Here is a 16,164-nt window from a genome sequence, read left to right on the forward strand (position 1 = left end):
CACAGCCTGGTGGGTTTCTCATTTCTTTAATGATACGGAACATTTCTTTTTGTGTGTTGGTGGCATTTGTGATTCTGTCATCATAATGCCTTCTCTTTGCCTTTTGAATTTCCTTTTTGTATGCGCGAATTTGCTTCTGGAACATTTTTATGTTTGGGTTGTAATCTTTCCTCCATTCCATTTCCATCTTTTTGTTTTCTTTTTTCATGGTGCTTAGTAGTGGGGTAAACCATTTAGCCATTGCTCTTTTTTGATGGTGTGAATGGTTTTTCTGGGGCCATCTTGTCAATTGTATCTGCAACCCATTTGTGTAGTATCTCGGCTTTCCCGTCTAGGTCAGCTAGGTCTAGTTCTGTTGTTGAGGGCTTGGTTAACGCCAGTTGTTCGAATAGGTTGCCTTTTTTGACATCTTTCCAGTTTCTTTTTGTGGTGGCTGTGAGTTTGGGAGGTTGGATGTAGGCTTGAGTAGGCAGAGTGATTACGAATGGGATGATGAGATGGTCGCTCCACAGTATTTGTATCGGCGGTGCCGTGGTGATGAGTTTTTCCTCTGCGAATATTGCATCCAGGGTGTGTCCTGCCGAATGAGTTGCCCCTTTTACTAGTTGTCGTAGTTTCATGGTGGCGAGTTGTTCAATCAGTGAGTTTTGTGAGTTGGCATGACTGTCTTCGAACCAGATGTTGAAGTCCCCCAGTAAGATTAGGTGTTCGTGGTTGATGGCTATGTTGGTTATGGCTTCTATGAAGTTGTCGACGAAGGATGCATCATAAGTTGGGGTCTGTACACCAGGATGAATTTGACGTTGCTTTTTGGGTTAGTTGTAAGGTGTATGATCATGGACTCGCAGTTGGGGATGTTGAGTGGTTCGTCTGTTCTTATTTTCAGCTGTTCTTTAAATGCTATTGCGATGCCTCCTCCTTTTTTGTTTTTCCTGTTTGTTTGAAGGCATTTAAAATTTGCCGGAAGGCAGCTTTGGAGCGTGATTTTGTAGTTGTCGTCCAGCCAAGTTTCTGTGATGAAGAGGATGCCGATGTCGTCGAGTAGATTGAAGATCTCTGTGGAGCGTTTTGACATGGATCTTGCATTTATTAGATTGCAGTGGAGTTTAGAGGTGTAACTTGGTTTGCCTTGTTTTGTTAGGGTTGTTTTCTGATCTTGTTCAGGAGCAGTTTTCAGGTTGTCGGCGTTCTCGAGTAGTTCTTCTAGGTTTAGTCTAGGGCTTTTGTTTTCATCTGGTTCATCTTCCAGGGGACATGGTTGTGGGTTGGGGGTTCTTCTTGCTTTGGTGATGTATGGTGTTATTGCTTCAGTTGTGTGCTTGTTGTATCTGGTGGGGTTTGTCCTTCTTCGTGATGTTGGTTGGTTGCTCAGTGTAGTTTGTTTTGGCGTCACGTTGGTTCGATCTGGTGAGTAGGTCTCAGCGAGGTATGGAGTTAAGTAAAGGGACTGGTCTCTTTACGCGTTGGTCCGATCTTTGAACCGGTCTGTGGGGGTGTGTTCTGTTGCGGTTCTTAGTTGATGTTTCGGGGTGTTTGTTCTTTTTTCTCTTCTTTCCCTCTGGGTGGGTCGTTTGCGTGGCATTGTACGATTCCGAGTTGTTTTTAGTCTAGTTGTCTTGGTCGGGGTGTAAGGGTGGAGTTGGGGTTGTATAGTTGTATAGTTATATAGTTGGGTTCTGGCAGTGGCTCTCTTTAGTCTCCGTCTCCCTTGGCGACAGTGCAGTTTGGGCACAGTGGCCCTGCTGGGTTTGGGACGCCTGTATAGTGGGAGAGAGGTCTGTCAAAGCAGTCTGGAGAACAGACAATGCAATTTGGGAACGGCGGCCCTTCTATCAATGGAGTTTGGGGAATAGACAATGTAATTTGGGCACGGTGACCCTGCTGAGTTTGAGACACCCGTATAGTGGGAGAAAAGTCTACCAGTGCAGTTTGGGCAAGGCGGCCCTGCTAAGTTTGAGACACCTGTATAGTGGGAGAGAGGCCTATCAATGCAGTTTGGAGAGCAGACAATGCAGTTTGGGCACGGCGGCCCTTCTATCAATGCACAAGGTTAGGTATCTAGTGTAAAGCTGTACAACTCCCAACCCTGGCCCTCCTACCTTACTGGTCCTTGTAGTCACTGGTTGACGGCTTGCCACTGGCTTGGCTTCCCCTGCGGACACCTGCTGACACTTCCTGCAATCACAAGCACCGGAAGTTCCTGTTTGTCGTTCAGTGGTGACATTACCAGTTCAAGGGCCTTCCCTTCAGCCTGAAATTGGCCTACAGGGTGTTCACCAAATGCTTGGCCACGGTGGCAGTGGACCTGCTGCGCAATGGGATCCACGTCTACACTTACCTGGATGATTGGCTCATCCAGTCCCACTCCTGCGCGCTGGCATCCCAGCACACCGCGGAGACCATCCAACTACTGACTTTGATCGGATTCTCGATCAACTCTCCAGTCTTCCGTAGTGACATTGCAGAATGCACTGTTCCTAGGTACCTGACTCAAGTCTTGTGTCTGGCGACTCCCTCGTAAGAGAGGGTGCAGGCCATCCTGGATAAGGTCGAACGGCTGTCGACCGCTTCCGCGGCAACACTACGGTCCAAGTACTTGCTGAGAAGGTCTTCCTGCATCCATCTGGTCCTCTTCTGCAGTGTACAGATGAGACCCCTTCAAGAATTTCTGGATGCCAGATGGCAACAGGTCACTGGCAATTGTACCGACAAGATCGCCTTCAATGGGGCAATCCATCAAGCCCGGCATCGGGGGTCAGTTTGCTCACACCTCACAGGAAGACAAAACCGTGCATTCTGACGCCATATGCCTTTGGCTCCCCGGAGGAAAAGGAGTTGCACATCAACGTCCTGGAACTGTGAGCAGTCTTCTGGGCTCTCAAGTCTTTTCAGCCTCAGCTCCAGGGAAAGGTGTTGTGGATATTCACTGGCAACACCACCAACATGTTTTACATCAGGAAACAGGGTGTGACATGCTCCCCAGCGCTCTCCTTAGAAGCGCAATCTCTTTAGCCATTCTTCAACGCATGTTTCACATCTCATTTCACCTTTCAGGTGTCCAGAACACCATCACAGACTCTCAGCAAGGAGCTGCGGTCCCGCCACGAATGGGAGATTCAACAAGCTTAAATGTCACATCTCTTCAGCGTGTGGATCTCTCTCAGATAGCCCTCTTCGCGACAGCTGCCATTGCCAAGTGTCAGAAGTTTGGCAGCAGATATCCTCAGCCGAGAAGTCTGGGGGATGCCTTCTCGTTCCCCTGGAAGGTAATCTTCCTGTACACACACCCTCCAATTCCGCTGTTGCTATGGGTGATCAACCCACTTAGACTTTGCCACTGCAAGATGATCCTCATTGCACCGGCGTGGCCCAGGCAGATCTGGTACTCTGACCTTCTCCATCTGTCGGTGGCTCCGGCTGTCAAGCTGCGACACTTCTTGACCTCCTTTCCAGAGAAGTGTCCATACTGCACAAGGATCCAGCGTCTGAGCCTCATGGTCTGGCTCCTGCAGCCTTATAATTTGGACACTATTTGCTGCCTTTGGAATGCAGCAGTATCCTAGCAAAAGCCAGTGCCCCCTCTACATTGGCTTGCTACAAGCACAAGTGGAAGCACTTTACAGTGTGGTGCCGACCGCAGAAGATTTCGCTGATGTGAATGACTGCTCCACAGCTGCTTGCGTACCTGCTCTCGGCTGGCCTCGTCCAAGCCTCCATCAAGGTCCACATGACTGCCGTATCCCATTACACATGGACCCCAGGCAAACCTTTTGTGGTCACACAGGCTAGTTAGAGTTCCTCCAGGCCCTCTTCAGAACATTCCCTCCAGTGAAGGCTCCTTAGTGGTACTCTCTAAAGTATGGGGCCTCAGTTTGAACCAATGCATCGAGCCCCTTTGAAGTTTGTCGTGGACGATCGCCTTCCTTGTGGCGATCACTACGGCCAGGTGGGTTGGGAAAATACAGGCTTTCGTCTGTAAGCATCCATAGTTGTCCTTCCACACCCCTAAAGTCCTCCTTCCTTCATGCCAAAGGTTGTCAGACTTTCATCTCAACTAACCTTTGGTTCTGCCAGTTTTCTTCGCAAATCCTTCTATGCCTACTGAAAGAGCGTTGCATTCACTGGACGTTGTGCTTGCCCTGAAGTTCTATGTTACACACACAAAGGATGTTCAAAAGATATCTTCCCTTTGTTGTATTTTGTACCTGTGGCACATGTGAAGGCCCTGTCCAAGGCCTTTATCTCCAGATGGCTCTCTAGTTGTATCATGCATTGCCATTGTCTGGCTAATAGACAGCTTCAAGGTCGGCCGAGAGCCCATTCCACGAGAGCCATTGCAGCAACGACCGCGTTCATCTCTGGTGTTCCCCTGTTCGACATCTGCATGACTGATACATGGAGGTCTACCCACACCTTCACAAGATTATACTGCGTCAACAGGGATTCCAGGGAGGAGTCACGGGTTGGCCAGAAACTGCTGCGCAACAGGTTTGTTTGAGGGGAGTCTGTTCCGGGGTAAGTGTATTGCTTCTGTGATCCTTGCCACCTCACATGGTTGTGTATATGTACTGCTGTGTAATCGTATTCATGAGCATGTGAATCCATGCAAGAACCCATGCTGGAGAAGGAAAAAGTTACTTACCTGTAACTCCTGTTCTTCAGCATGGATTCACATGCGAACCCTCCTTTCTTCTTCGCCTTGGCTTTTCTTGGTTCGTAGTGCCGCTTAACTTGCGCTAACAGATCTGAAAGTGGCCACCATTGGTGTGGTGCTTAGGAGGAAGTGTCATTGGCTGGGGCAGTATGACCCAAAGTGACACTGATGGGCTATAGAGCAGACCAAGTATTTTAGTTGAAGTCAAAACTGCTTTAAATTTACAGAAGATTCCCAGTCTGACAGGGAATATTCATGAGCATGTGAATCCATGCAAGACCAATGCTGAAGAGTTACAGGTAAGTAACCCGTTCCTAATATAGGAGGCTGGCTGTTTTGTATAAAAATAAATTGCTTTTTGGGAACATAAGAATGACCACCAATTCATCAAACTTGTCTGATGATAGTAATTCAAATGTTTGTGCACTTCACTGAAGTCCTGTTAAAAATGAGCATTAGAAAATCCAGTATTGGCCATTTGCCAGGCACTGCTATTAAAAACTGAGGTAGCACCAGTTTGCACCTGTAACCATCAATGACCAGTTCATACCACTAAGACAGTGCCTGGCAAGTGCTTTTCTCATGCCAACACAAAAACTCCAACTGTTGGCATTGCCAATGCTTGTTCTTTATTGCATCCAAATCGGGCTGCTCATTTAACCAGAGATTAGGAAACCTCTAACCTTTTCAAAGCACACCTCTATCTTTGTGATCTACCAGGTGGCCCCTTTGGCTGCACCTCATGCTTTCCATAAGTATTAGTTGGAGGACATTCTTTTGTTTGAAGCAATCTCCTTACACATTTTATTAAGCCAACGTCTTCGATACAAAGAAAGGCAAATGTGCTTTTGGGTACTCTGGTACACCTAGTCGGTATGGCTCTGCAACACAATGTATTCTCATTCGAAGCTCAGCAGCGCAACACAGGTTCGAATCCCGTTCCCGCGCTAAGAAACCACTCGCTGGTATTAAGGTTATAAATTAACAATTATAATTATACATGTGAGGCACACAATGAATTTAGGAAAGTTGATAGCAGCTTGAGACTCTGCATAATATTCCCTTTAGTCTTGCTTTTTAAAATGAATTTTGTGTGTGGATTTCTGATCTGTCACTCGGACGACCGTTATGTAATTTGATAAGTGATAAAAGCCTGTAGAAGATGAGCTCCAGATGTATTAATAGGCAGCATTTCTTTGGAGGAAGTGCCCAGTAACTAAGGTACCATAACTTTCTGTAATGCTTTACAAAGCTTTTATAAGACATTCAAATATTATTTGTATGTGAACCTATGTTGACATTTGCATATTGTGTATCAGGATGATGGCACTGCTGCTACAATTCCGAAACAGTTTAGAGGCCCAGAACTCCAGTTTATTTGTAGCATATTCTTTAATGAAATGAGGACCAATATGCTAGCTTCCTTGTAAAGAACGGATCTTTAATTAGACTTATGAAGCATGCTATTTAAATGTTTTTTGTATGTTGTACCTATTATGACATGTATACAGGGAATCGAGAAATGTTAGCTCGCTGACAAGTAAGTCTTAATATTTGAATGTTTTAACTCTGATCAGTGTGTTTAAGTGGCACACTTAATATCGCACACTCACTTATGAAATTGTTGCTGAAACATGTTGCCACTGACTTAAAATTGGATTGCAAATGTTGCACATTTATACTGTAGTTAATGTTGTGGGAGGAAAGGGTGTGATCTTGTCTGCAATTGGACTGGTTTAGGAAATGGGAGATTATCGTGCTCAAGATGAGATTAAAGTATTCTTTGATGTGTGGCTTATTTGCATTTTTGTGAGAGGCACTAACACAACTCCCATCTGTATTTGACTGCTGTCCCCAGGTTACAGCCTCGACTCCGTCTGCGTGGAGTTTCCCCTCTTGGAGCAGGCCATCGGATGCATGGAATCCAACCAGGTTGCTTTATACTTCGGTCGAATGCTACTGGAAAGGATTGTGGATTTTGTCTTTAGGAGAGATTATGTGGCTGGGTGGGATCGAACATCCAAGGGAGGCTGGGAGACTGTGGGTAGCGAGATTCGGGCCGTGCGACACATTGCGATGCAGGGCTAGGCCATAAGTTATTTGGCAGTTAAAATGCCTCCTCATGGAAGAGGGGGTTGTCCCCCCTCTGATAAAATTAAATGTCCGATTTTACCACCGGATGGTTATGTTCATGTGTATGCTAGCGTGAAGGAAGTGGAATTTTTGCAGATACCTACGTCCATTCTGCATATGATAGGCACATTTTTTGGAAAGCGCCGTTTATCTTGAACATCTACCTTATTTTGTTCACACCATAAGTGATTATGTAGTTTCTTGTGTATTGGGTTTGTGTCCTTGTCTTTTTGCATATATACCAAACCATACACATTTTGGTGAACCATTGCGCTCCTCTAATTAGCAGCTGAGATTACACTGTTTGCATTCCATGTTGTATGTGTATAGCCTTTTGGTGCAAATGCATTTTCCTATAAACATGAATTTGATTAGCTTGGCTAGTGGAAAACTACTATTACAGTATAATGGCATTCTTTCATTCGTGGGACCGAGAATTTAATGATGATTTTTTGTTTGATGTTTGCAAAGAAATAGGACTGCTACTTGAATAGAATATTTAGTTAGCAGGGCCTTGCACACACGAATGCGACTGTTCACTTTAACTGAAAATGGCGATTGATCCCACAATATGGTTGCACATGTTCTAAGACAACGGTTTCCTTCACTGTACATCTGCAATCCTTTTCCCTGCCGATTTCCACCTTTAACACTGCTGTTAATTTGAAGTAGGTTTCTGTGGGTTTTTTGTAGTGCTTCCTAATTGGCAAATATCTACTTCTTTCCCTCTCCCTACTATCTAAAGCGTTTCTAAAATTAACAATCGTTTCATATAAGGAATACCTTCTAAACCTTGGTTTCTTTTACTTGACTTGAGTTTCCCAAGTCAAACTGCTTACCACTGTTGTATTGCTCTTAAGAGATGGAAGTGGCAACTCAATTGTTTTTCTGAACCTGGCCACTTTCCTGTCACACTAACATTTTCAACATCTAGGGAGTGGGTATTCATATTTTAAAAATCGTAGTACTATTGATTCTCTGGGATATAATTCTACAGGTGCATCGTCATGTATGAATCGCTGCAAAAACGAGACCACAAAAGGCATGGGTTCAAACATGCCATTCGCTGTCCTCTGAATAGCTCGGAATTGCGCTATAAAAATGATTTAAAGTTCAATATATGATGTAAGTATTTGCTAGATAAATCACAGCATATGTGCAACATTCATCTCACTCTGAGGTCATTGAAGTTACTTGTTCAACACCATTGGTGTCCAATAATTCTAATTCACTGGGTTTCCGTTTTATTTCTGTAAATATGGGCTGTAGGCAAACATTCGCCTTAGTCAACATTTTGATGAGTTAGTAACCCAATAGTGCAAGAGCCCAGTCTTCATTTGAACCGCCATACCAAAAGTATGAAATAAAGTTCAACATGGCTGTCTGCATATGTTTGCCGTTCGGCTAGGAAGGTAGATTCTTGGTGTTGCATACCTACTCCTAGCCCAAAAAGGAGAGGGGGAATCCAGATAACTGAAGGAACATCAGAGACATAAACAATGAAAATGGAACAAATGTTTTTGTCCTGATTCATTTGAACGCTTATTTAAACACAATTTATTCCTACACATGTATTCACGAATTACTTTAGTGTGTCCTAAAAAATAATGCCTCTTCAGTTGAAAAACAAAAAAGAAAATCTGTTTTTAATCACTTGAAAAATTATCAAACGCAATTTAAAGCAAAATTCATACATTTTATGTCCTTCAAAAAATGGAACATTGCAATAAATTGGTTTTTAATCCAATGAAAGTTCCACACAATAAATGTAATGTGCAAACTAAAATTTTTTATACCAAAATATCCAATATGTATTTTTATCCTAATTACATCAGTAGATAGCTAATTTCAATGTTTCGTCTCTCTCATTATCTGCCACATCTTCATCTTAGGGTATTTACTGAGCGCAGACCTAGCTTCGGGAGCAACGGAGCACTTTACAATCGTGGGATGAATAACCGGGTTAGGGATGAACACCACAAAAATGTATGATAGAAATGAGGCAATTACTACCTTCGTGTTGTCGTTTTTGTGTGTTTAAAAAAATATTTTGTAATGGAATCTTTCCTCCCAACGGATTCCTCATCTGATATTTTATCTCTATTGCAAGCTGCCTTTGGAAACATTTTCAACAACCCGAGGGTACAGCCCCCCTCCAATTGAATATACTACATGAGGTGATGTTGGGCCAGTTATATATGCAGCTGACACCCCATGAAGTAATTTCCTTTTTTTTCTGCACTCTGTCCACTTCACAAATGTTGTTTTTCTTTTTTAAATGGATAGCAAGATTTCCTCAAATAAAGCCTTGTGCTTTAATCTTGCTTGTTTGTGCTGCCTCAGACCCCCAGAAGAATTGTTTACACTGCCTGGGGGAAGAACACGACCTGCATGATTGCAGGTTGTACCAATCCATGCACCCGAAGTCCTTCAGAGGGCGTGGTGCTAAAATCTTTGTCACATAAGTGACTCAAGGACTCCAAGCCACTGGGCGCGGAGAAGAGATGAACACTAAGTCAGTGCCCTTTCCTCAATACTGTATGGGAGTCTCTCGCCAGGGACAGGAAACGGAACCTTTTTCGCCAGAAAAAAGGTCTTCCCCTTTAAATTTAGATGCATGTTGGGGCGTGGCCCTGGGAGCATGCGCTCCACATGCCCCACTCCCCATTCCTCTTTTCCGCATCAATGGGAACAGACCGCTTTCACCAGTGCTCCAGGGTTAGGCTTCTGGCCTTGTAATTCCACACGCTCTTCCCTGGGATATTTTCCTTTTTTCCATTTTCTACATAGCAATTATCAGAATAATACTCTGTCCTCTGGTGCAATGATCCGCTCCGGCGCATGTCGACTGGAGCTTTCAGCAGGTGTCCGGCCTTCGAGGGTTCCTTCCCCACGTCGGATCCTCACGCGCTCTGCCTCAGGGGCCTTGGCCCGACCATCGCTGGGACGGCTGTTGCGACGCACTGACTCTGCAGCGCATAGCCAGGTGGAAGGAGCTGTTCGAAAGATCACCACCAGAAGACATCAAGGCATGTGTAAGGAGGAAGACTAGGCCGAAGTTAGGTGTCCTCTTTGCCTCTGCACCCCGCAAGGGGGACTCCTTTCCTGGGAAGCGTCCAAGCGGGAGGTGCCTTCCAGGTCACCAAGACCAGCATGGGGACTTGCGCTCCGAGAGCTACCGACCAATAGGCCAAGGGGTCCCAGGATCCTCCCTGTCCTACCGCTGAGGGGCCGCAAGGCCCTAATACCGGGGATCTCCCCGAAGGGCTCTGCTCGAACACTGGGCTCGCTCCCGAAGGGGCGCCTATACGCAGCACTAGCACTGCCGGCGTCATGGTTGAGGACACACCACCTTCCAGGTCCCTACCTGAAGTGCAGGGAAGGTCCGAGCCTTTGCTCTAAAGCGTGCAGGCGGAGACTGAGCCCACCTCATCAGGCACTACGCAGCAGGCACGTGGCGCTGGGCATGACAAAATGGCCACCCAGCCAGACCAGATGGCAGCACATCCTGAGCCTCCTCACTATGGTGCACAGGCATGGGAACGTACGTTGAGATGGGATTGGACAGAGCCCGTTACCTCGTCCACCTCATACCCAACCACTTCCGCACAGGGGCGATACAGACCGCGGCTTAGTGAGACAAGGGACGGCAAGAACACAGCAGCAGACACAGCTTCAGGGACCTGCTTCCACGCAACCAAGCCCTTCACAAGCATGCCAGATAGGTTTCTCACCCTCATGAAGTCGCCTCAGATGGGGAACCATTCTCGGGGGTCATTAAGGATAGGGTCTCTCCTGTACTGCCTCAAGCTCTGACCTTGGTCCTTGCCCTCTCCGCAACCCCCTCCGCAGGTCTGACCAGCAGGACACAGCAGGGGGGTGACAGAAAGATGAGGATCAGGATACTCTCTCCTCAGCGAGGGCTTTGCAAGAGAGGCTGGCGGGTGTCGCTGAGTACCTGGGGATGCCGCAGATTGTACAACCTGAGGCGGGGGTCCTGGCAGAGGTGCTGACAACCCTCCCAACCACACGGACAGGTATCCCTCTACAGAACGATGTAGAATCCTTGGCTAAGAAGGGCTGGGTAAAGCCACATTCCACACAGCCTATGAATAAGCGCCTAGACGCCAAGTACAGACTTGCGGAAGGGGACTGACTGTCGGTGCACCCCAGCCTCATTCCTCGGTTATAGCTACGGCATCCATATACTCTAAACCGCAGACCCCTTCATCTGCCCTTACATCACCCTTACATCAGCCCTCATAGGCAAGGAGGAAAAGCTGCTGGAGTCCTATGGCAAAAAGTTATACTCGAATGCTACGCTCCACCTGTGCCAGGCCAATGCGGACGCCATGTTCGCAGTGGTGAACCAAAAGCTTTGGTGGGAGATAGCGGACTTCCTCCTGGAGCTCCCTGCATATAGTCAGGCTAAGTTCAAGGCAGGGTTGGAAGAGGCGAAGATAGTGGCCCAGGATATCATGGTGTCTACAGTGGCACACATTGACACCGCGGCCAGAGCTATCTGTCTCGCCACCGATATCAGGACAACAACTTGGCTCAAGGCAACCGAGTTTAACACGATGTGCAGGAGAGCATTCTTGACCTGCCATTTGAAAGGGGATTGCGGGGGGAAAAGACAAATGGCTCCCAAACAGCGACGTCCTTGTATATCTTGAATGAATCTGCACCCAAGGCCTATCGCCAAAGTCACTTATGCTCTGACAGAGGTCTTACCTTTGGTGGCTTCAGGGGTTCAGGAGCGCCGCTCTAGACAGCCCGACAGGTCGCCCAGCCAGCACAAATCCTCTGTAGTTTCCTCTGGCTTCCATCTGCCGATGCCTCCATTTCCTCTTTCCTCTTCTCCACTCCCACAGATTGGGACACAAAATTGTTTGATGGAAATCCACTTGCTTATTGCAAGTCAGGCGGTAGAGGAGGCTCCAGCTTCATGATGAGGCATCGGCTTCTATTCACGGATATTCGCCATACAGAAAAAGAACTAGGCTGGCCTCTGTTGTTCTAGACGATTCATCCTGAAACGTTTCCCTATCTCTTCAAAAGTTCAAGATGGTTACTCCAGTACTCATTGCTGAGACACTGTGTGGGGGAGACAGGATGTGCTCCCTGGATCTGAAAGATGCTTAGCTACACGTCCTGATTTGGGAGCCCCATCATTCCTTCCTCCAGTTCAGGATCATGGGCTTTGATTTCCAATACAAGGTCCTCCCATTTAGCCTCAATTCGGCCTGAGGGTCTTTACAAGGGCAATGAATGCAGTAACAGCTCTGCTCAGGGCGGACGACCACCACCTTTATCCTTACCTCGACGACTGGCTCGTCCGAGGGAGTAAACCGCACTACTGATGCACATGTTATACGATTTGGGGTTCTCCATCAACCTCAATAAGTCAGTTACTCCCCATGCAGTTCTTAACAGTACTGGGTTTAATTTGGGATACCAGAGCGGAAAATCTTACCATCAGAGAACAAGATAATAGCACTCAAGAGGGCCACTGGGCCTTTTCTCAGCAGACCAGTAACCTCAGCATGGTGATACCAGCACCTTATCAGAATAATGGCGTCTTGCCTCTTGGCTGTGCCACACAGAAGGCTCAAAATGAAGAGGCTGCACTTGCATTTCTCAGCCTTTTGGAATCGGGGGAAACGGGCTCCCAAGCGGCTCTAGTCAGCATACCACAGCACCTTCACCAGGACCTTTGGTGGTGGGGGGCAGATGCCAACCTATTAGCAGGCAGGCCTGGTGGGCAGAGGTTCAGAAGGCCAGCCTAGTTTCTTGGAACAGGGTAGCCTTCTGGACAAGCCAGACCAATCAAGGTAGTATTGGCGGCGGTCAAGACGAAGTCTCAGGAGGGGTGAGGGTGACTGTAAGACCTCAATGAGCAGAGAGAGTAAAGGGCACTTAGAAATCATTCCCATTCAGGTGTATATATTCAGGTGTATAAATTCAAAAAACATATACATTTAATTTAAGGCCTTTGAATTTCAGCACGCAAACAAAATCACATTAATATTTCTAAGCCAACACAATCCTATCAATACACATTTATACAAGACCAAAGGGGTCTAATGGGTTAATGCACAAAATGGGTCCACAACCTAAAAGGGGAAGAAAACAGGCAGTGCAAATAGTCTTTAGTCCCTTCTGCATCAAACACAATCCTAACTGAAAGGCAGTCTAATCCCTAAGAAGAGTGGAGCCTATTGCTTAAATGTACTTGCAATGCTGGCGCACGCGGTAATGCAGATGGGGGGAAAAACGGGGTCTCCAAGGGTCTGTAGCAGCTCAGGAAGGTGGGTGAGGTGATGCAGAATAAGTTCCCACTATTCATTGAGGTTCTCCCCAAAAAGGCAAAACAGGTGCAGTGGAAAGGAGAGGGGCCACTTGTGCATAAAAATCGATGTAGGCGCTAGGGGCCACCGGTTACGGTTGCAATTACTCACCGACCCCCGGCGTACTTCGGACCAAACTTCAGCAGCTGAGTCCACTTCGGTTGCAGGTTCAAATGCGGCAATCTTGCGGCTCAGCTCCTTCAGCGACAAAGATACAGCGTTGATTCCCAAATGGGACAGTGGCGATTTCGCAGCTCCTGGTGGATGGATCAGGCCAATTCCGCTCAGGCTTCAGGGCACAGAGGACCACAGCTGTAATGAACTTGTGAAGTTCGTCACCACGGCTGGGTGACATGGTAACCGCGTATACTCCGGTTCGGGCGCTCCCACTTTACGCCAGACCTGGGAACGCCAAGTGTACGAAATTCAGTGTGAGAGTGCCGTGAACACAGAGCTTACAATGTACCAAGTTTCGAGGGCCTCCTCGAAACGGCTCCGATGACAGAGCAAAGGTCCTGCGTAAGCTGGTCAGCCTACTGGTTGGCCTGAGAAGGCTTACTTGCAGGTTCTGATGAAGGTGCCGAGAATAGTTGGACCTACTATTCCAATGGGTCGAAGCGTCTTTGCAGACCTTCTAGGACGACCAGATGCAGAGGGGTCCCATGGGACGACAGTGTGCTCGGTGACGAACCTTCCAGCGGTTCCTTGACTCGGCGGCTTAGTTTCAGGATACTTCGATCCTTCGTTCAGTGAAAACTCCAGAGATCGACATGGCATGGGTGTTTGGAGCAATCTCTTATCCAAAATATCCTTGCACCAAAATGAAGAAGACCCAGTGGGAGATCTGCACACATGCAGGCATACCATACGTGGACCAATCGTGGACCACGTTGGTCCCAGGCATTCACAGCACACCAGACTCTCTGGCACCCAGTAAGTGTATTAGAACCAGACAGACCAGCCCACATCCTGGAAGCACACGCAATGGATGCAGAAGCCCTCGAAAGCTTGGCGTTTCACGGAAGAATGCATACTCCAATAAGGACTGACCCGGGTCGACTCGACCTGGGGAAGGGGTAAGATGGCCAAAGGACAGGACAAAGAACCTCGTGGCATGGCCATTTTGGAGCCAGGCCACCTCTTTGTGACAAATGCGGTAACCACGGTTTACCTGGCAGGAAAGGGTTAAAAATACATGAAGATATGCTGCCACCAGCCTTGTCCAAGGCATATCTGCACTTCACCTAAAAAAATCCTTCAAGTGTATCTGGGGCCTTTAGAAATGACAGGAAGACCAAAGTGCACTGTACTGTAAAGTACTTTGTGCACTTGGAACATGTTGCAGAAAAGTTGCAACATTGACAAGGACTAAGGGAAACCGTCTCCCAGTACAGACTGTCTTTAAGGGCGGGGCATGTCAGTTTTCCCATAACAAGTGAGCAAAAAGCACAAGGGAGTGCAGCAGAAGGCTGTGCTCCTCTGGCAAAGTCAAACTATGGTGTTTAAACAAAGCAAAAAGTTGGGGTACACAACTGGAGGGAAAATTACACATGAAATGGAAATATTTCCTAACAATCACCATTACCACATACTCTTCCCTAGAGGGATGGGGGGTGCTACATTGGACAACCAGTGTCCATGGAGTCTGGTCACGCCAGGAACAACTAGAACACATCAACAGGCTCGAGATGATGGCCATCTGGCCTTCTCTCAAAGCGTTACTCCCCATTGTCAGCAACAAATCAGTTTGCAGACAGACAGCTTCACATGCATGTATTACATCAAAAAGGAGGGATTCCAGGTATCCTCCTCTCTGCAGGCTGTCCGTCGACATATGGGAGTGGGCACTGTCGAACATTTACTTAATAGCAATCCACCTCCTGCGGCAATCCAACTTGGAGGCGGACAGACTCAGCAGGCTGGGGGGTCGACAACTGAGTGGCAGTTGAAAGAGGACGGGCCACCCTTTGCGTCCTGGATGGGACAAGGCAGGGGCTTTCTGTGGGGGGACGCGCTGCTGATTCCGTGGAATGACATGAATGCATACGCCTTCCCTCCCCCCTCTGTCGATTCACAGGGTCATCTGCAGGGTCAGAGAGTCGGAGCCTTCGATTCATCTTGATAGCACCATGGTGGCCAGCCAGACCTTGGTTCTCGGAACTCCTCCAACTGTCGGATCCGCCTCTGGTACATGTCCCCTTGGGTCCAGCCCCACTACTCTCTCAGCAGGAAGGCGGCACTGTGATCACACCCACCCTGCAGATGTTAGCCCTGGCAGGGTGCTTTCTGAACAGGTCCCCCTGAAACATCTACACTGGTCACAGGACAACCTAGCCATCATTCAGGTGGCAAGAAGCAGCTCCACTAGGAGTCCATACAAGAGCAAGTGGACGACGTGCTGTCACTGGGCCAAGTCAAACAAGATAGACTCCCTGGTTTGCTCTCTGGATAACGTGTTATACTTCTCTGCGCATCTGGCTCACTCTGGTTTGCAGATATAAACTTGCCGTATTGATCTGGTGGTCATAGGGGCCTACAAGAACTCCAGAGAGGACATTGTCGTCTCCTCCAATCCAGTGGTTAAAAAGCACTTGGCGGGCCTGACCAGGTTGTAGCCACTAGTCAAGCTCCCATATCTGGTCTGGGACCTTAACGTGGTGCTAGGCGCCTTGGCCCACAAGCACTTCGAGCCCATGGCGTCAGCAGACACCAGGCTGGAAGATTGCGCTACTAGTAGGCCTTACTTCAGCACACAGAATCAGTGAGAATCAGGCGCTGGTGGCTTCAGAGCCCTATACCACATTTCACCGGGACAAGGTGGAGTTTAGGACGCACCCTGCATTTCTCCCTAAGGTCGCGTCAGCTTTTCATCTTAATGAGGAGATAGTACTTCCAACATTCTTTGCGGATCCAAATGAGGCTTCGAAAGTATTGCACTGTCTGGATGTCAGGCGTACTCAAAGATTTTACCTGGACAGGACAAAGAGCAGCTGTAAATCGGATGCGTTATTCATCACGTTTGGTGGC

The 16,164-nt window shown here is 47.6% G+C and overlaps 1 protein-coding gene across 2 annotated transcripts in view; it reads left to right on the forward strand.

The window, feature by feature from the left end:
• The window catches only part of RBM6 (RNA binding motif protein 6), a 1,836,548-nt gene that overhangs the window by 531,569 nt on the left and 1,288,815 nt on the right, over positions 1 to 16,164 (forward strand). For both annotated transcript variants that reach the window (XM_069644148.1, XM_069644149.1), the window contains exon 7: positions 6,513 to 6,586. In XM_069644148.1, coding sequence (XP_069500249.1) covers positions 6,513 to 6,586 — 74 coding nt within the window. The remainder of the gene's footprint in view (positions 1 to 6,512; positions 6,587 to 16,164) is intronic.

The sequence above is a fragment of the Ambystoma mexicanum genome, chromosome 2p (genome assembly GCF_040938575.1).
Source record: "Ambystoma mexicanum isolate Mex_15411 chromosome 2p, UKY_AmexF1_1, whole genome shotgun sequence".
NCBI classification, from domain to species: domain Eukaryota; kingdom Metazoa; phylum Chordata; class Amphibia; order Caudata; family Ambystomatidae; genus Ambystoma; species Ambystoma mexicanum.